Source organism: Corvus moneduloides, chromosome 7, assembly GCF_009650955.1.
Source record: "Corvus moneduloides isolate bCorMon1 chromosome 7, bCorMon1.pri, whole genome shotgun sequence".
In the NCBI taxonomy this organism is placed as follows: Eukaryota; Metazoa; Chordata; class Aves; order Passeriformes; family Corvidae; genus Corvus; species Corvus moneduloides.
In genome coordinates, this window is record NC_045482.1 from 11073941 (window position 1) to 11095517 (window position 21577).

Sequence of the window (21577 nt, forward strand, 5' to 3'; positions counted from 1 at the left end):
AAGGCTATTACATGAGAGCAGTCAGACTTAAAGGAGTAAGTTAAAAATGCCTACTTAGTAGCTCTTTTCTCCAGTGTCCTCTGTGTTACAGAAATGACACAGGTCCGGTATTGGCAGGAAGAGCTGACTGATAGGCTGTGGTCGCTTTGAATAGTAACAATAGAGGTGATAATTGCAGTTACGTTCTCACTCTGTTCCCTGGGTTCCCATTTCATCGGGTGGTGACCTAGGGATGCTGGTGTATGTAGCAGTGGGGAGGAGCTGAGCCACATGAAGGCACAGAAAAGCACCCCAACTAGTTTTTTTACCTTTTCAAGCGTTGTTGGGGGCAGGAGTTGGACGACCTGAGCAGCCTAATTTAGCAGTCTGAAATAAAAGGGCTGGGACTGGAGGCTGCCAGCAGCAGCAGGATAGTTTCCTTCAGAGGGTAGCTCAGTGGTCTGATGCTGGGTAGTCTAAACTCATCTTCTCTAACCCTCCCCGGTAAGGGTGGAGGTGTTATTACAGCCCTCTGTATCAGGCTTAAAAATTGAGTTCAGTTTGGGTGAAAAGCCTCGTGTTTTCTGTGGCATAGTATTGTAATGGATTGTAAATTATTCTTGTTCCGTTTCCCTCATTGACATTTTGGGGCAATAAATTTGTAAATGAATACTACCCCTATCCTGCACCACTCATTTTTGTGCTTAGATCACTCAGTTTGCTGTGGGTTTCCATTCCCATCTTTCACAGACGTTTCTCACTTCCACCCAGGCCTGTTTCTGACCCCTGCTGATTTTCTCCTCCCCTCTCAGTTGCTTCCTTTCAGTAGCTCTCTGCCTGCTGGGTCGGTCAGTGTTCTGCTTACAAAAATAACCCTACCCGCTCCTGTTCGTACTTGATTTCACATCTGCGCTGGGAAGGCAGGGCTGGGATTCTACCAGGGGAAACAAGCCCTGTTAGCATGTGAGGCCACAGCTTCTGTGCCCACAGGAGCCTCTTTAACCACTGGCTGGCAGAATATGAGCAGAGAGGGTGGCTCAGCTCTGCTTTTACTGAGCTCACTGTCCAGTCTCACCAGCAAACCTGCCTTTGACTGCAGGGGACCAGAATGACAGGGCTGATCCCTTGACAGGAGTGAGGCGAATCAGAGCATTTCCTTAGGGATCCTGTAAAAACCTGTTCCCTCCTAGTAGGCAGTGGTCTGTGGTATGATTTTCTTTTGGCACTTAACCCTTCATGTTATTTGGAGGCTTTGGTCTTAGCTTAAAGCTTTCTGCTTCAGCATAAAGTTGGTTGTGGCCTGTGCTGCTTGTGAACTGGTTAGAAACTGGCTGCCCACAGCTCCTTGCACGAATAGAGGAGAGGGGTCTTGTCCCCTCTGGGGGAGTAGGAGTAGGGAGCTTGGGCAGCTTCTGCAGATTCCCATGGCCCAGTCAGCTGGTGGTTGGCCAGCAGCCACTGCAGCAGCAGGATTTGCAAACCACATAGTTGCTAAGGCATTAGTGCTTGTGGCAGGCCGAAAGGAGCAGAGCCTGAGGAGCTGCATGTGGGAGCAATGCTGAGGGTGCTCTCTCCACAAACAATCTGCTCTGACTGGCATTTCATCTTGATTAGATTATTTCAGTTAGAATTAAGCACAGCTGTAGGTATTTTTTTAGCTATTACCTCCAGCAATTCAAAAGAGAGCAGTAACTGGTTTGTGTGATATTGCTGCAACACTCCCTCCCTCCCTCCAAAAAAGCCCAAACCAGCACTGGTGCATGTTGTCTTCAGTCAAAATGGAGTCAGCTCAGAGTTGGCTGCTAAACCCTTTCCAGGTTCTGATGAACTTAAGGGACGTTTTGCTGGCTACACTGCGATGAAGGACATGATTTTGGTGTTAACTCTGTGCTTGCAGCCTGTACATCTGAGAGTCAGCACAGAGGGCACCTGGGAGCAAGGGGTGCCAGCCAAATGTTTTGCTTGGGGGTTGCTTTTCACAGGTGTTTCATTAGCTGCAAAACATCTCTTTTCCTGCAGCTGGTCCTTTTACTCAGAAAAATCAAATGCAAAAAAAAAAAAAAAAAAATTATGCACTTTCTGCCTCATCTTTCTTCCCCTTGTTTTGTTTTTCTGGGAGTCTCTGGACCTTACTGGAGCTACCAGTTAGTGCTGGCACTGGTACCTGTGAGAAATTGGGTTTTGTGACCAAAGGAGGATTAAGAAATAAGTGCCTGGACATACAGCTTCAATTTTCATTTCATGGCTGTGTATAAAAAATAAACTCCTGGGCTCCCAGCCAACCCTGTGATTTTAAACTTGTCACCAGAAAAAAAGCAGGTTCCTAGAATGGAGGGGTCAACAGCCAGAGTCTGTACATTTGTGGCTGTGCTTGCAAACTGTCTGCCTGATGTAGTGCCTAAGAGACACACAGGCAGCTGAACTGCTTAGCACATGGCTAAGATCAAATTAATGGCATTATTTCTGAAAGCAAATTCCTGCTGCAACACAGTTACAGTCAATGTTCACATTCATTGCTTTTGACAGCCTGATATAGCATAATTCAATTTAAATGCCCATGTGAGACAGAAGCATAGGCATTTATTTAAAAAATAAAAATAAAAGCCCACTCTTTTTATACATAAAATGCCTGCTTGAAGGAATAAATTAGTAGCCATACAGTGCAATTGATTTGCAAGAGCCCCTGGATTTCAGTGAAGAGCTCTTTTTAAAGATCAATAGGGAAGGCTATAGCATGAGTGCTTTTGCCACTTAGGTGTTCAAACAAATGCTTGGTGTTAATCCCTTGTCAGGCTTTGGTCGAGGGCCAGTAGGGTTTGGGAGGGCACTCAACTGAATCTGAGAGCAAGCTGGCCGTGTATGTCCTTCGCCTTTGTCATGTTAGGCAAATCCTATAAGAGAATTACAAATACAGACCCTCTTTCCTAAGTTGCCATGGCTGCACAAAGCAGTGATATCCTCGTGCTGGCAAGGCCAGTAGCCAGAATCAGAAGGTTTTCTGAGTATTTGCTTCTTTGGTAATTGCCTGACTGTTCTCACTGAGGTTCTTCTTGTTTGTTCATGTCCACCTCCCAGGCTGCCCTCAGGGTCTCTGTTTGGCTGTGTCACATGATTTGGGAATATACAAGTGGTGGACTGGCAGTTTTGTAATAACTGGGCAGCCTCGCCCCATGTGGTGGAGTGGGAGAGGTCTCTTGGTATCCAGCACAACCACTTAGATTTTAACTGCACCTTTCCAACAGCTGGAAAAGAAGGCAAGAAATGGTATGGATGTTCTTCAAGGGAGAGCCATACCAGCAGAGACAAACAGCATTCCCTCTTCCCAGCCGTTCATGTCACGCCTCGTGCTTTGGGATTGACTGCTTGGCTGTGCAATGAACGTCACCAGCCTCCTAGAAAACTAAGCAGGCTCATGCAGAACAGCTCTGTAAATCCCTTTAGGTCATCCTCCCTAATCCAGATGTTTGGGGTGAGATCCAAATGGTGAATGAAATCAGTGTGAAAGTTCTGGGTTTTGCGTGGGACAGCCTAATATTGAACAACTGTCAGATTGGTCTCATTTGGGAGTTTAAACAAAAGTAATTAAAATCAGGTGGAACTGTTTTTCAGGTAATACGAATATTGTTTTTAACACACCACATTTACATGGTCAGCATCAGGCTCCATCCCTGGGTCAGAGTACCCCCCTGCAGTCACAAATGCACTGGGTGTGTACAGCCCATGGTGTGTAATGGCATCCAAGCCACAAGTGAGGTTAACATTTGGTCTGTGTTACAAGTTAGGGCCATTCTAATTTCTGCTTACTTTGCTCATTATTTATTTGTTTATTCTACTTATTGTAATGTATTTATTAATTTTTATTAACTTCCTTTGTGTCCCGTTGCTATGGTATCTGAACACCTACAGAGATCTTTGCCTCAAAGAGGACTGGGCTGATCCACTGGAACCCGCTGGGTGGTTGGGGCAAGCCATGGCTGAATGGGCTCTGTGCAGGTGCCATAATCCAGATTCCTGCCCGCTTTCCCTTGAACTGCTAAGAGACCTTTCTGCTTTTATATGGGACCAGGTTTTTTGGGAGTTGCCTTGTGAATTTTCCCAGCCACCTGGAGTAGTGCTGTTGTTCTCTCTCCCTTACAACTGGCTGCTCTGAAAAAGAGACTGCTTTGTAGATGGTATTTGCAGAGGTAACTTGTCCCAGCAGTTATCCTTAAATTAGGTGCTTGCTGGCAGGAGGCTGCTGGCTGGGATGTGTCACTTTAGGGCTGTGTGTCTTGGCGAGGCAGTGAAGGCAGTGCCTTCAAGGCCTCGAGTGCTTCTTGCAGGTGTGGTTTTGTCTTTGAGACTCGTGCAAATATCAGATGCAAATGGGATTTTCTCCTGAGTAAGGAGTAAAACAGATGGGACATACAGTGCAGTCAGGGCTGGTTCTGTGCTTCCCGGTGCTTTTCCTGGGAAAAGGAGCTTGGGTTTTTACCTGCTCAGCCCCCTGTGCAATGAGAGATAGGCAGGAAAGCCTGGAGCCAGCATCCGTATGGCTGATTCACAAAGCAAAGGGAGAAAAGATGACATGAAGAATAATTTGGGCTAGATACAGAATTAGGAGGAGATTGTTCCTGTTAACTATCCTCCTCTTTGTCATCATCCTCAGCCTTGTTCTCCTAGGTGTGCCAGCTGCTGGCTACAGTGCATTGAGCTACACTGCATTGAGCAGATCAGCCGGAGAGCTTCTGACCTTGTTGCTTGGCACAACCTTAGATCATTTCATTTGGTTTGTATCGTGTAACCTTGTGTCAGAACTGCACACAATAATCTATTCCACAATAGTTACTCTTTGCTGCTCTTGCTTATAGAGATTTAGCACTTTGTATATAATGGTGACTGCCTTTCCCTAGGTGGATGTTTTCTTTTCTGTACATCTCAAATCTGTTCTCTGTGTGATATAATTGATTCTCAGCTCTCTCCTTCTTGCAAATTTTTGCTAGACCCCACTTTGGGAAATGGGAGAGGTCTCTGGCTGTCAGTAACATGCTGATACACCAAAATGAGATGCTCAGTTAGATGTCTGAAATCACTAGCACATCCTGCAAAATGTGATGACTCAGGCCCCAGCGAGCACTCGATCAGATTGCCTGATTTACTCAGTGTCAAAGTTGTTGCTGGTTTCAGCCAGGTAGAAACAAGCTCTTGCATTTGGTTCAGAATGGGCAAGTGAGAAGCTGTGCCCAAAACTCAGACCTTAAATGATACACCAGTAGCACAAGGAATGCCATTTAAGTGCCATCTTTTATACTTGTGGCCTTTTTATTTTCCTGACAGGAAGTGAATTGCTGCTGTGCAAGGGTTTAAAGATAAATTGGCAAGTAACATTTGGACCCTGCTTTTCCTGTGGTGTAACTCGTTTTTGCAATTCTTTATTTTTCAGTGTGTGAAAAGTGATTATAGCTTTGTGTCTAATCTTTGTGTACAGTAATTTTTTGTGCCAACATGTGCATTATGATCTCTGTCACAGACAATAAAGCAAAGCTCTTGACAAACTATCTGCAGGTCCCAATGAAAATGATGGGTTTTTACAGTCTCCATTGATTTAGCAACACTGGTTTTTTGGAGTAGTCTGTTCTGAAATGTGAATGTATCATGGTCAAATTCCTCTCAACTGTTCCCACATTTAACTTTGAAGGAGGCATGGAAAAATATCTGCTTTTTGTAATAAGTTTAACCTAACAGTGTAATCTTTTCATTAATGATTTCCTCCCCAAGATTACATTTTCAAAGCCATGTGAGATCATTTAATTGTGTGCCTCCTTATTAATATTAAACACAATTAGTCCTACTGTGACACTTTGAAAATGCCCCCCTTGCAGTAAATGCTGCCTCCACCCAGAGTATCCCAATATGACAGCAGCTCTCCGGCATTTGGAGTCCCTTGGCACAGATTGTCAGTGCTGTTACCATGCCTGTGCTGCCTCTGAAATGCGGAGTGGTGCGATGCTTGCGGCAGTTCCATTTGACTGTGGCTGGCTTTTTCAGCCACCCGCTGGCGTCCACTGGCAGCCTCTGGAGATTTTACTTTGTGATTAAATAGTAATGAAAGAGCTTGATTCTTTGAGGAGAAGTTAAAAAATAGCAGTAATATCATGAGCATGATGTGGGATGGGTGTTAAGACCTCTGTTATTTGTTTGTATTTACTCAGCCCTTGAGGATTGGAGAGAAAAGCTCCCATAATGTGCTGTCAGAGAATGTGTCTGCTCAGGAGATAAGCAACTGTCTGCTTTAGCAAGCAGCAGATTAGAAAATGGCTTTCACAGCTACTGCTTCAGCCTCCCTGGAAACATGCCAGTTTGGAACACCAGGAAAGCCCTATTGCTCAGCACGGGATTTACTTCTTCACCAGGAGCAGTGCAAGGTGCTCATGTGGGGCACCTGTCAGTGCAGTTCACTCCTGCACGGGCCCAGCCTTGGCCTTCAGGGTCCTCCTGCAGCCCCCAGTGCTGGTGTGGGAGCTGCCAACACAGAGGCTACGGGTGCTGCTGGTGCCATAACCGGGGTCCCCAGCGCTGGGGGTGCCCACAACAATCATGTGGCATGGCCTATGTGTTGCAGGGTGTTTCCTAGAAAGCATAGAAATAGTAATTATTAATGTACATGCCCATATATTTATACTTACATAGAAATATACATGCAATGTATATAAAAGAAATAGTATTGTGAAGTTGAACACAAAAACGTGCCACTAACCTAATCTACCTTTCATTTCCCCAGTTCCAGAGGGGGTTGCTGTTGGATATAGAGCTGTCATCTTGACTCATAAAAACTTCGGTATTTGATTTGGAAAAAACCCGACTGAACCTACAATTATATGGAATTTGTCCCATCTGTAGCCATTGCCAGTGTCTGTCTAGAGCTACTTGTGCTTCTTAAAGCCTTTCATGGGTTGTCACTGGAACTGAACAATATTTAAAGCCATGTCAGATTATGGGTTTTCTAATCAGTATTAACGTGTCACGGTGAAGGCTTATAATCCTGCAGTTGCTTGACAAGCTGCGTTATTTGTCCTGTAATGTTAATTTGTGCTGAGGCTGTGCAGTTAGGTGTAGTCAGGTGTATGAAACCTGACTTTTAATGCTCCCTAAGGCTAAATGAAAATAGACCCCTTGATCAGTTTTTGTTAGAACACTTGATTAGTCTCTTCTGGCTTAATTCACTGTCCTGCCAAATGCTGAGTTTAAACTTTCTCACGAGTATTTATTTTCAGAAAGGCTGGTGATACCAATAGCAGAAGGGAGATGGACTGTCACGGTCTCTCCTTGTCTGGAAGAGAGATACTTTGTTTGAAGGGCAAGCAGGATGGCTCTGTGCACAGAAATGATCACAATGACTGGTTTGTGAAGGTTGTTTCAATGCAATTATGCTTGTAAAGTTTACTCTAGCTTCTATCCAGTATTTAGTTCGTTAAGGTGTTGACACAATTTTGCTGACATTCTTCTTAAGTGGATTATGCTCGCAGCCAGTTTTTCAAAGCAAACAGATGGCTTTTCAAACAGAGCATGCACACAGATTTTTTTTTTAATGGTGTCTCTAGAATTATGACAGCTCTGTCAGAGAGGGCTAGTTTGTTGTTAATTTTCTCATGACAGATGATTCAAAATCATTTTTGCTTCTTTGTCTTGCTCAAATGAACCAGCTGTTTAAAAATAAAAACCACAAGGAGACTAAGACATAAATCACTTGCTCGGTACATGAATGGAATTGCACTATTTTGATAAGTCCACTTCTGTTTTTAGATCACTGTAAAATAAGAATGTCTTCAAAATATTGGAAGTATGCTCAGGAGGCGTGTGTTTCTTCTTGGAACTCAAAGACATTTTGTGCATTGCCTCAGACAAAATCTGTACTCTGAATTGCCTGGTTACCCAAATGTGAAATCAGAATATGCATAAGGGAGAGCGGGTGGCTTGGCCACTTTCACATGGGGTGTGAAGTCCCTTGGCTTCTGGGGACTTCAGATGTGAGTCTTGGCAGGGCAGACTCAGGCTGTTGTCCTCCGAGCGGTGCATCTAATCCCAAACAGCTTCTGTCCGTGCCTGTCTCAGTCCCTGGACACAAACACAGTTTGTGGGCCACCCTGAGAAAGATTTCCATGCTTTGCTCTCACCCTGGGAAGGGGTTGCTTCTTGCAAAAAGAGGATTTTTCTGTTCTTGGGCATGAATACACAGCGCCAGGTTTTGGCTTGGGGAAGTTAAGGTTGCAAAGCATCATCAGACTGATTTTTCCCTGTTTGATGGTGAAGTCTTTGGTGTCTTTGGTCCTGTGTGCATAAGAAGCAGCAGCCACCCCACTGCAGCCAGGGGTATTTCATCCTAAACCCAAACTATTTAAAACTGCATTTGTGCAATTTGAAGAGATGGAAGATGTATTGAGGAGATACACCCTTTTTGATAACATTATCCTGTTGTTAATGATACATACTTGGTTTATGTGCTGGTGTTGTCCCTGTCACTACAGCACTGGCAATATTCCTGTGCCATTTGTAGACAGGGAAGAACACCAAGGTGGGCAGCTCTGGGGCTCTTGAATTCCTGCCTACTGTCTTTAACCGTAAGCAAAACCTCTGACATAAAAGCAAGCTCACAGCTACAAGAAATATCTGCTGCATAAATTATTCTTGTTTTGTTATTTCACACCATGCCTGCTGACTGGATCCCAAGCTCTTTGTCTGTGTATTCCCATAACTGTCATGCTGCCGAAACACAAATCCCTTCAAAAGAGCTTCATAGCAAATAGCACAGAGCTGCTCATGCAGTCCCAGTGCTTTTTGTTATTCTCACACTGAGTTGTGTTCCCGGCATCTGGATGGTGATTTGCATCGTTCAGCAGGGACAAATTTGTGACACCAGGAGATGAGGCAATCACGTTCTCAGGCACAGGCTGCCGTCCCTGGATGACGTGGTGTCCCATGTGGTGTTTACCAGTGCTGCAGCCTTGCAAGCCACCATTGTTTCTTCGTTGTGAACATTGTGTACAGGGGTTCAGGCCTTGTGAGTCCAGTGCCAGGCGCTAGCAAAAAGGGAACTGTGCTCATCAGTGTAGGATACATCCTTCCTCTTAGCTCTGGGGAAAGGGAGAGCAGAGATGCTCCCACTGCTGGAAGGTGTCACGCTGTGACTCATCCAACACATCTGACTTGTTTTGAGAACCAAAGGAGGCACAGTGTTCAGTCACCCCTCCAGTGAGCCCAAGGTCCTGCTGCAGTGTCTGTTGTCTCCTGTGATTTGCAGGAGATCAGGTTAGGTGGCAGAGATCCGAAAGTGACATTTCAGTCAGTGGAGGTATTCCTTCTGAATATGAGTGTAACCAGCTGCAGCATGTGCTGTAATTCAAGCTGTATTTGGGGTGACATTAAGAGAGAAGAGCTCAAGTTCTTACTGATACTGAATTTTAATAACCAGATGCATCTCCTGTTTTTTTTTATTTGTATCCTGTAGCTCCAGAATCTTGTCGCCTCATGGTACTTCAGATATCAATATTGCGTAAATATTCGTTTTGGCATTTCTGAACCCTAACTCCTTAATATAAATTTCATATAACACATTTTTCCTGATTGTTACAAATTGGGTTGACATCCTGTTAGTCACCTCACGTTTACATGCTCTGAGAAGATACAGAAGCAGCGTGTTGTTTATGAAGTCTCGTTCCCATCTGACTTCTCGAAGATCCCAAACAAAATGGTTCAGAAGGATTCACTGGAGTGCTACAGGATGATGTGTTTCATGTGGGCACAGCTTGGCCTGCTCTGCTCACGGCGGGCCCAAGGCTGGGTAGCAAATCCAGGCGCAACGAGGGGTGGGTTATCAGGGTCTCACACCTCGTAAGGGGCTCCTGGCTGGGGACACGCAGCCATTGCCATGTGGGATCTGATGCCAGGGAGCAGGGACAGAGCAGTGGCATTGGGGAGAGGGGTACCATGTTCCCTCGCTGCCCTGTCCCTGGCAGGACCTTGCTGTTGACTGTGGTAGAGGAAATGTCTTCTCCCGCAGCCTCCTTCAGTTCAGGCTGAAATCACCTCCCAAGGGTGGTGATGTGGAAGTGGGGGGAGTCTGGTGCCTGTCCCACCCTGTCCAGTGCTGGCTGCTGCCTTCCTCACTGTGCTGACACCAAGCAAGCTGCAGGAGGGGCTTGAGTCCCATTTCCAGGGGGCAGAGATGATTTGAGATGGGACCTGGGACCTGTAGGGACATGAAAGCAGTATTGCTGCTTTTGGTCCTGAGCAATGTGTGCAATCCCTGACTCTCTCCTGCATGTCTGTGCATCCCCAGGGCCAAGGAGATCTCCTGAAGAACGCCAAGAACGAAGCCCTGGAGAACATGAAGCAGATCCAGCTGGCGTGCCTGTCGTGTGGACTGAGCAAAACTGGGAGCGGGCAGGCGGATGCCAAGGCAAAACGGTGCCTGGAGGCAATACAGGAGAAGGATACTGGAGATGAGAATGGGAGGCTGTGAGGAGAGGCAGAGCTGTCGCATTTTTCACAGATTTCAATAACTCTAAACTATTTTTTTAAAGCATTTAAAAATTCACACAGGAGTGCCCTCTACAGGGTATGATTGTATTAAAATCCTCACAATGTCAGTATTTTAATGCAGTTAATTTATCCAAGTTAAACTCTGGTAGTGAGATTTCTAATGAAGCCAGGCTGTCTGTATGCAAGTGCGTGTGTGTGCGCACATGCGAATCCTGTAGACACCCTTTCATGCATTACATTAGCCATTTGCTAATTTATTCCTTTGTCACCTTTGAATAGGCCTGTTCATTCTGAAAATCAAAACAAATTGAGAGCACTTGTATCAGTTTTGGGCTTTATTTTACTCTCCAGCTTTTATCATTTAACTTACAGGTTACATTACTGTTATGCTGTTTAAACAAACAAAACGCAGCAAATATCACTGACAGCTGTTCTTGTGAGGACAAAACTGGTGGTTTGCTGCAGACCCTGAAGGTGATTTTTAGTGAACAATTACAACCAAGTAAACAGAATATTAAATGTTCAGAGTTACTAGGTAGATTATCAGTAAATTTGAGGTGTATTTTTTGCTGAATTTAGCAAACTGCTCTTCAGGATACACCCAGACAGCACATACTAACGTAAGAACTAGCTAATTTAGTTTATTCCAGCAAAACATTGCTACCTTGTAGATCTGCAAGACAGCTACAGTCTTTGCTGATAGGCATTAACTTGAGTAGTAATGACCATAGCTAGTCAGCCCTGTAATTATGGGGAGAGCTGTGAATACCCTTCGGTGGTCATGAACTCTGAAGGTGACCTTCAGGCCGTTCTGAAACACCCAGTGGTGCCAGTATTGAAAGGAAGGTTTTCCAGATTTCACAAAATGTGAGCTTTAATGTAAGATGTGTGAGAGGTCAGGCCTTGCTTGCCACCTTCTGCGTAGATGTTGGCGTCAGCTGGATGAAGCAAGCAGGCTCCGGCCTTACGTTTTTGTGGTTAAGATTCATGCTGTGCTAGAGATTTAAAAGCAGGGCTGAAGAACTGCTACAGATGTAGTGTAGAGAAATAGCTTGGGGAAAAACAGGGTGCCAGCGTTTTTGTGCAGCAGCTACAAAATCCTGACGCATGTCATGTGTTTGGGGTAGTTCTGAGAATTGGCTGCCTCTTTGTGCCACTGTAGAAAGGAGACAGAGAATGTCCCGAAGCAATGCATCCTCATCCCTCCTGGTGTCCGGCCCACGTGTGCTCACAGCATTCATTTCAATCGTTTAAGTACTGTGCTTGAGTGGAGTATTTGTGTTACATTTAACAGGACTAAGTGTTTTATGGTTATAAAAAAAGACTATATTTATTTAAAGCATTGCTTTTATTTTTAAAAGCTACTTTTTAAATTAATTTGATTAACAAATATGCTAATTTTCTGAACAAAAAGTAATTGCTGAAAGTTTGATCATTGGAAAATCTTAACTAGCTATTGTGTTAAGTTATTTTTGACTTCTTAATAACACTATTATGTTCATGTTGCACATTACTGAAAGAGTAAAGCTATGAAACAACTTTGACCCATGATTTTGCAGTGATTTAACACATGATCCTGGATAAAGGTGGGTTAGAGTCGGTAAGTTGCTTGAAAGAAGGTCCTGCTCCAACAGCAACTGTGTTATTGCAAAGGTTGTAACTCAGGTGCCTCAAATACCATTTCAGTAAAATTTGCCATACTTGTTCAGATCTGGCCCTAAATCCTCTGTTTATCTCTCCCTTAGATCATGAGTGTGTATTCAGACTTCACTGAGGTCTGGAGAAGTGTCTTTTGTGTTTCAGGCAAGGCATAAAGCCCACATCAGTGGTGTAAGTGTGCATGTTCATATTTTGTCCTCTTGTGTTACCTTCCTGATTTCATAATGGGTTATGTTTGTACAAAAACAACACTTGGCCTTCAGTACTTACAGTTAGGGACAATGGAAACTGTTACCCCAGCATCACCAGCTGCAAAGGATCAGCCTTTGGAAAGCATCCTTGTCAGAAGGGAGAGGTTGCTTCAGGAAGGGTGAATTAAAATTTAAATCTAGAAATACCTTGATTTCTCAGTCTAAAAGGCTGTCCTAATGTCTGTACAGGAACTGCTGGCAAAATACCTTCTCTGATTTTAGGAACAAACGAACATGAAATTACAGAGGGAAGGGCTTGCTTTCTGTGCTCACATATACAGGGGCTACCACACAGCTCTCACTCTGGATACATTAGGAGAATCAGAAGTGGCTGGATGGAAATCCCATAGCATGCACACACACCTTTTATGCCACTTTTAGCATTCATGTCATGTCCTGTGCCAAGGTCATGCATTCTGTACCAAAATACAGGCAGTGGAGAATTTGGGGCACCCTGGATTGCCCCAAGCAGTTGGGACTATTCCTGGTCCTGGCACCCAGAACCCCACAGCTCCACCCTCCCTCCTCCACCAAGAGAGGGGCTGGCAGCAAAAACTCATCTCACCTTCCTCTGAGCTCCTTTGAAGTTGCTGGGAGTGGAAGTGAATGATAAAGTGGCAGTTGGTATAATAAAAATTCAGCCTTGAGGGAGAACACATGGGAAAATCATATCCAGCATCAGCAACAAACACAGACAGGGGACTGACTGCCTGGCCTTTTTGGGAAGTGTTTCATGGTGTGCCTGGCTTCTTGCAGTGGAACAACAGCCTTCTCTGGACCTCTGCTGGTACAATGTGCCTGATGTCCCACATGAATGGGTACATATTATCTGTATCAATTCTGTGGAAGTTATGTCAGGGAAGTGTTACAGGCATTTGCAGTTGCTTACAGCATAGTTTCACAGCTAGAAATCTGAGAAGCTCTCAGGGACTGGTGTGGGGAGGTGTCTGCCAGAAGGGAGCACAGGAGTGAATCTACCTGGGTTCTCTCTGCTACTGAGTCCTCCATCTTTACACTATTTGTTTTTCCTCTGTCATGCTCTCAACTGTAGGATAAGACTGATGATGTTTTCCTTCCCAGGCACAGATTAATTACACGTTTCTGGAATACCTTTGAGTTTGCTGTTGCTCTCAGGAGAACAGCCAGGCACTGTAACACCAGTGTTTGCCAAGTCCTTTGGCTGCTGGTGAACACAGGTGAAACAGCATGTGTGGGAAGGGCTGAGCCACCACACACTCACCACACCACTCGGTTCCTCCAGGGATCAGGGATACCTTGTCCATGTGCTTGTGTGTCTGGCCCCTACCAAACTGCACCTCTGGTCAAGTGTGGCAGAGGGGCAGCCACCTCAAAGGTGTTAAATTCCTGCAGGTTTCCCAAGCAGAGATGGGGCAGGTGGTTCAGAGAGGCCTCGGCAGCACTTCCCATGTGGCATGGGGCTACAGTGTGACCTGTACCTGTGAGGGGGTCACTGGGGCCCATGAGAGAAAGGTGGATGCAGAGGTTTCACTTGGATTTTGCTGCTTACATACATGCATGAAGGAATCCAGCCATGAAGCATGGGAAGAGGCTGAATTAGTTCAGCTGTTCACAGACCTGATTAGTCTTAAATCAGCGGGAATAATTTTTACCGAATTTCATGTGCTGGCATGACCAGCAGGACTTGACCCCTTTCCCCTCCCTTTCCTGAACTTGGCACATGTTAAAGCACCGTGCTGTTCTGCTGCTTTCTGTATCATTTTTCTTGTATTTAGTTCTCTGTTTTTAAAGAGATAATGCAAAGAAGGTGAGTTTTGTTCTTCCTTCTGAGATTCATCTCCCAAAATAGATTATCAGATAATTGCATGCATAGAGAGCACTTTCCTGTATGATATTCCATCTCTTCCATCTCTATGTTCAGACTAAAACATTAGGTCATAGCCTCCTTGGCATTGGTCCCACTCCTACAGGGATAGACAGCAGCCTCAGGCAGGGGACTAACTCAGAAAGCTTCAGAAAAAAAAGGTGAGGGGATCACAGGAGCAGTGTCTTCAGGTCTCCACCACTTGCTGTGGGGCTGAGCATGGTGGCCCTGGCTCCTATCTCAGCAGCAGTAGGTGAAGTACACATCCAATAAATCCAAGATTTTGTTCTTTTTGTCCCCTCTCCCTGCCCTGAGTAGGCGTGAAAATCCGTCGGTTTCCATAGCATTGTACCAGTAAAGCTGTCTCCAGGTTGCCACACCAAGCAAAAGGCAGTGTGTGTCCCCAGGCAGCTGGGCAGCACTGCTGGGGTGCGTGTCATGGGTCCAAAGCGTGAGTGCTCTTTGGGACTAGTCTGGTACAGTCCTGGCAGGTCGCCTTTGCACAGTCTCAGGCTAAGCAGTCTTGCATTTGCTTTCCACAGCAAGGCCTTGAAAAAATGTTTCCTTTTTAAAGTGGTGTTGAGGGCTTTGGGAGTTCAGTAACCAAGATGTAACTGACCAGGCCAGAAATGTGATGCAAATGCTGCCTCTCTCACCAGCTGTTCCTCTGCAACAGAGTACTGTGTGAACATGCCTCTGATCAAACAGGTCATGTTTTAAATGAGGATGTTACACTCTTTCTGATTATTTGAAACACTTTATGTATAAATTGCTTTTGCAGAAAATATTCATGGAGTAATTCCAAGAAAACGTGCAGACATCAAATTCTCAGCAGACAATGCTTGAGCAGGAGACAGTGTTGTGTTTGACAGCTGCTTGCTGTGCACAGTCCACACCACCCTCCTCTGGGAACTGGAAGAAAAATTAATGATTCCAAAGGCAAGTTTGAGTTACTGAAGATGTTAGAAGTTTTTTCCGTGTTGAGTTGCACAGCAGAGACTCATTCATTTATAAAGACATGAAAATAGTAGAATTGGGAAGCAAATGTGATACTTGAGGCCACAAGTGTGCTTGGAGAGGAGGTGGCATGTTGAGTATGGGAATGCTGGGTGTGAGGCTGTGCATGGGGGAGCACTGGCCAAGAGCCCAGGAGGAGCCATCAGGCCCCCTGCAGTGGCAGGAAAGGGCTGTTTGGCCAGGGAGCAGTTTGGTAACCAGTGGGGTTGGTTTGCACCAGCAGAAGTTTGCACAGACCTCAGTGAGGGCTGCAGGTGTGATGGCTGTGGCCATTTGTCCCATCCTGGACAAATGGTTTACTGAGGCTGTGCGAGAAACCCTCAGGGGATTGGAGAGTCCGTGGCTGCACCTCCGGGACGTAGCAGCATTCCCACCATTGGAGCACTCCTGGAGCTGGATGGGTTCACAGCACTGATGGCACTGGATGCCAACAGCTTGTCACTGTGGCCTGGTGTGTAGGAGTGCTGTTCACACCATTCTGGCTGCAGGTGTCAATCAGTTTTAAGTGACATCTCATCAAATCACCTCATGGCTCTGGCGTGCAGAATCACAAAACTGCTGTGCTTCAGTGACATAATGTGCCACCGAGAGCACTGTAGATATTTCTGCTTCCTATAATGTGTCAGGTGTTATTTTTTGTAATACAAAACTAATGATCTCTTTTGATCCAGCCTGACTGCCTGTAGTTCACCTTGGTGTCTGAGAAGGATTTAATCGTGAGTTTAGAAGATGGGAGGAGATTGAATGTGCTAGGTAAAGCATTAATTCTGGATGGCAGGTGAAAATAAGATACTAGATACACAGGATGGACATGAGGTTAGAAGCAGACGAAGACTAGGATTAATCTGGCTTGTTTGGAAGCACGTATGGGGAGAATGGAGGATAGAGATGAATTATTTGTATGCTTCCTCAGATAGTGTCTGGTGAACCAGCTACACATAATGCAATTAAAAACAAGATACAAATTATGGTTCTGACAACAGGAGCTGCTGTTATTATTTATGATGCTGATGGATGGAGAGGGGAGCTTTGCAGTTGCAGCATTAGGTGTGCCCTGTGCGGAGGAGAAGCCGAGTGCTGCTCCTGCTGTTGCCTCCCGCACCAGGCAAAGAGGGCAAAGTATGGGTTGCTGCTGTGCTTCATTGCTGGGTTCTCCCAAGGTGGAAAGTGAGTGTGCTGGAGGGGCAGAAACAAAGCCTTGAAGAACATACCAATGTTGGCAAGTCCATTGCTTGCTGGTGTTGATGTACGTTGCCTTCAGGATTCCCCGGCCCTGACTCAGCCATGCTTGGCTGGTTTGCAGAAGCGCAATGCTTGTACAAAGTGTTTCCAAAGCCAAGGCAGCACAGCTAGAGCTAAGCTGTGCCATCAGCTCCTGCTTGGACATCTGGTTTGCTCTTTTTCTTTGTGCTCCTTGATGGAATCTGAGCAGCAAGAAGGAAATGGTGCAGTACTTTTGGGCAGGGCCAGTGGGCACCCAGCCCATGGCCACAGGGACCCTTCTCTGGGATATGTGGGGCTGCCCATGGCTGGTGGCAGCTCCCTGTGGGGCTGCTCCCTCAGAGACTGCCTGGTGAGGCCATTTTTAAGATGCTCAGACCAACCACGGCATGAGGGGGCTCAGCTCCTACCAAAGCCAAGCTGTAATTTCACCTGCTGATGCTGTGTGACTACATTTTGCTGGTATCTTGTCTGTAAGTAGCTGGTTACCCACACAAACTGCTCTGCTGGTTCCTAGTGAGGCCCATCCCAGCTTCCCACTGCCCTGCCAAGGCAAGCAGTGTGTTGTCCCAGCTCCAGAGGGGGAGGATGGCATCACTGTTTCAGGATTGCCATTAGACTGTGGTGCAGAAACAGAATTATTCTGAAGGATTTGATGCATTGGCCAAGAAAACCATCTAGAGGTGTACAGCAACAGGCAGCTGATGACGTGGCAGGGTACCCCTTTGTCAGATCAGCTGAAACATTTTGGAAGCAGTTGAGTGCAGAATTGAATGTCATCAGAGCAAACAAAAAATGTTGACTCCATGACACTGGCTCAGGTTTGCAAACTGTGTTTGAGGTTGGCTTGGACTTACTTCGAGGCACATGCCCCTAGAGCAAGCGGAAGCTGATCCTGTGTTTCTGGAAAGCCTGCTTTGGTATATAGGGTCTGAGCAGAGGCAGGATGTGTGTGAGTGACTGCCTGCAATCCAGCAGGCTGGGGGAATCAGCAAACCCAGCTTTGTCTTTTTTGGTTACTGATTCTAACTTGATATTTCTTAACAAGGTGATTGCAATTAACCAGTAGCTGTGATTCAGCTGGCATTGTCCCCCTCCAGGTCTTGAGGAGATATGTTATGTGAAAACTGACACCATGGTCTGTCACACTCTTTTTGCATGGAGGCTGTTGCCTGGGGATTTTTTTTTTTGTTAATGCTTAAAGGTCATAATTACCATCAAATAAACACGAATATCAACAGGAAAAATGTTTCTACCAGGCATCAAGTTAAGGATAGACGAAAGTCTCCAGTGTGAAGTCAGATGACGGCATTTATGAAGACAGAATGGTACCAGTTTTGATTTCTCTCATTATTTGTGTGAATTTAGATGTGAAAATGGACTGAATAGTATTTATTAATGATGTGCGTGGGAAAGAGGCTTAGGCCTAGTGAGGAATTTTTATGGGGTAGCTTTGCACCTTGGGGCCTCTGGATCCCAGCTGTCCAGCAAGGAAAATACAGCTCATGTGTCCTTAGTTCCTAAGGGAGCAGGTAGCTCTAAGACCTGCCCTTTTTTCTGGTAGGTGAGCAGAGCACAGATAATACTCTGAGCCATATCCTGGGGAGGCTCAGACGCATCCCTGTGCAGTACCCTCCAACCACTGGGAGCTCCCCAAAAGGGGGTCAAGGGGCTCCTGCTCAGAGAAACTGCACAAACAGCAGCATCTCAGCCTGATGGGGAGGGCAGGGCGTCTGCTGAGCACTGTCTGGAGAGCGGTTCGGGGCATGCGGCTGCCGGCCTTGTGCGAGGCAGGTTTTCCCAGGCAGCTAAACCCTCTCGATTGTCAGTGCTGAAATAGATCCCTTTAGGCAGCCATTTGTCCCACCTGTTTTAGCTGTGCACTTCAGGAGAGGAACAGGTTTATCCCAACAGTACCTGTTGCATGCCATATCTTACAAGTATTTATAGTAGAAACCCTTAAAGGAAAACCAAACTTTTGTCTGCATAAAAGACAGCTGTCTGTGACAGCTTGCTGCAAGGTGTACACTTGAACACAGTCATGTGATGTATCTCTAGGGTCATTTTTTGGGTTCTTTGAGCAAGAAAATCCAAGGAAGCTGGTGGGTATTCAGGTTACCGTGCAAAGACAGGGGCAGATGCTTGCATGTAGCTGCTGCCTGCAAAGAACAGTTTTGTCATAATAAATGATTGAATCATGAAATGATTTTGCACATCTGCAAAACCAAAATACAGGGAGAATGGGTGGCTTTCAGTCTCACAGCCCTTGTGCTCACTGCCTCAGGCACTGGGGCCTGAGGTAGACTGTGGCTCTGCCATGGGGTGACCAGCTGAGAGAACCCCCTGTTACAAATGCCATACACTCCTATCCTGAGCCTGAGTCGCAGAGAAAGTCACAGGGAGGAAGTGGAGACCTGTCAGGAAGCTGAAGGAAACGCATCTTCTGGTGTGTGGTACTAACATTACAGCCTGGCCTGATGGGAACAGGACAATAATCTGCAAGATACTGAGGCAGGCACAAGGACAGTTTCCTGAAATTTGGGAGGTCAGCACTGGGGGTCCTAGGGTGTCTCTGCTTTCCCACATAACACGTTTCAGCCCCCACAGTGAGGCAAATTAACCTTTTCCCTGGGACTGGCTATGCTTTTACAGCACATCATGAATCCTCTATTTCCTGCTTCACTGAAAACAGTTCCACCTTCTCCTGGGAAAGGGAAATTGATTGTAAGAAATTCAAAGAACAAAAGCTGAGCAGGTGGCTTTCTAGATTATACACTTTTCTTGGCAAGAGCTGCTTCTCTGAGCAATGTGCCTGCCTGCAAAAGAGAAACACCAAGAGCACTCTAATTCCCTGGGACAGGAGCAGCAGCAGCTGGAGAGTGAAGGCTCTGCAGAGTGAAGCTGAAAGGATGAATCTGTTTAACTGCACATCCCATTAAAACTGGCGGCTGGACAGAAAATTGCCTCCAACGGCATCCAGAATGGCTGAGATGTCAGACAGGGATTTAGGGCCGTTGCCTGTGTGATTATGTCTTCCAGAGAGACTCAGTGGGGAGCACAGCCCTGCCTCTGCCTCCTGCCAGGGCGCAGGGTCAGCCCTTGAGCACGGACAGAGCGGGGCAGTAGACCTGGCACATGCCCTGCTCAGCACTGGGGATGATGCATGGGCACAGGGGAGCTGCCAGAGGGGTGTGAGCAACCTCTGAGCTCATGCTGTACTTTAGCAAGTGAATGTCTTCATCTTGGAAAAGGCACCTCAATCCTGTGAGGTCCCTGCTGAGCCTTTGGTTTGTGCCAGATGGCAGTGGAATAGGCTATAAAAGCACCATTTTTATAGTGCCCATTCAAGGAAGGGAGAGTTTTGTCCTCTTTAATGGAGGAGCTCCCTCTGGCCTCCTGTGGCTGGGACTGTCATTATTTTCACAGTATTGTACCCTGCAGTGTTTCTGCTTCCCGCATCCATCAGGTGGGGCAGCATGAGCTCCCTGGACACACGAAGGACATGGAGACAGTGCGGAGTTTGGCTAGTGGGGACCTGAGGTATGTGGCAGAGCAGGGAATCAAACTCCTCCCCAGGAATGCAGTGCAACTCTTTGCCTTTCCCATGCAGCCCCATCCTCTGTGAACTACCAAGTCCAAGGTAAACTTTTAACCGCAGGGTTAAGCTTTTCTTTAAGACAGATGAGAGAGAGATGGAGAGGGATTAAGGTAATTAATGACATCAGTCTGTCTTTCAAATATAGGTTGTTTTGTGAGTGATTGGACAGAAACTTCTGAAAGCAGAATTTAAGCAGGCATAAGATTAGCCAAGATTAGTAAGGATTTCTGCCTGGTAGCCTAAATCTAATATCTTTCAGTTAGTAATCCTTCTTTCAGGTCAATGAATCTTCTTTAAAGAAGGAAAAAATATAGGTTATCCAAGAGTTCAAGAGTTTCACTTATCATGTGAAAGGGATTTAGAACTGTTTCCAGTGCCTAAACTGCTTCCAACATTTAAGGGAACCTATACTAGTCTCTCAGAGGAAGCCACAGAGACATCTTCTCTTGTGCTATGCTGATGCTCATATGGAGAGTTGCCCAAAAATGCTTCAGGTACAGAATTTTCCTGGTCCCTTGATATAATGGTATCTGAGCTCATCATTTATGATGAGATCACATACTTTTTTTTCCTCAGAGATAGTTCTACATGGAAACCCCAGTCTGCATAGCCTGAGCACATGCTAGAAGTCAGCAAAGTCTGTGTGGACCAATGGCTGCCCTTTGCTTCAGTGAAACTGATCGTGTATCACACTGATGGTGGAAGTTTTGTGCTGAAGGGGAGCACAGAAAACCAAAGGTTTTGTGCAGCTGAAGCACTTTCCCACCAGGGGTAGGACATCCCTGCAAAGGGCTCTGCACTGGCAGTGGTGTGCTGTGAGCTGGGCTTCACGTGTGAGGTGCCTTGTGTGAGCCTGGGGAGGATTGCAAATGGCCTTCATGACTGTGTTCCACTTCCCAGTGGAGGAGGTGCGCCAAAGTCATGTGCCACATGGACCCTCACTTCATGGAAAAGAGGCTTCTTTAACTGTAGATGAACTGATGATCTTCAGGTGACTTCGCTTGACTGAGACAAGAGTGTCCTTTCCACAGAGCATACATGTCATTTCATCCCATAGGCATTTCCTTGGGTCATTTCTCTATTCATCCTGCAGGCTTGATCCCATTCTGTTTATTTGCAAGAGCTGAGCTAATGCTGCAGGTACTCCCATGCTGCAGCAAGCCTTCATTTAAACCTCACGGGCAGATATTTGTGTTAATGTGTCGGAAGTCAGGTTTGTGAAGGGTTACAATGTGAGCACAAGCAGTGACTGTGACTCAGCTGCTGTGCTGTAACTTGGTTGCCTGTTTGTACACCAAGAAGAAACCTAAGTTCTGTTTCCCCGTCGTTGAATGGTGTTCAACATGGACAACTAAAATAGCCTAGATTTGAAAATTAATTAAGATCAACATAATTAAGGCTAAAGTAGTTTTGTATATGAGTATCCCCAACAACATTTGATGCAGTTTAGCAAATTTCCCTTTAGTTCAGGCCTTTAGTTAATGGAGACTA

At 45.8% G+C, this 21577-nt stretch overlaps 1 protein-coding gene across 1 annotated transcript in view; it reads left to right on the forward strand.

The window, feature by feature from the left end:
* PLCL1 (phospholipase C like 1 (inactive)) overlaps positions 1-12207 on the forward strand; it is a 187252-nt gene extending 175045 nt beyond the window's left edge. The window contains exon 6 of the mRNA XM_032114175.1: positions 10295-12207. Coding sequence (XP_031970066.1) covers positions 10295-10477 — 183 coding nt within the window. The 3' untranslated portion in view covers positions 10478-12207. The remainder of the gene's footprint in view (positions 1-10294) is intronic.
* Positions 12208-21577: the final 9370 nt, after the last annotated feature.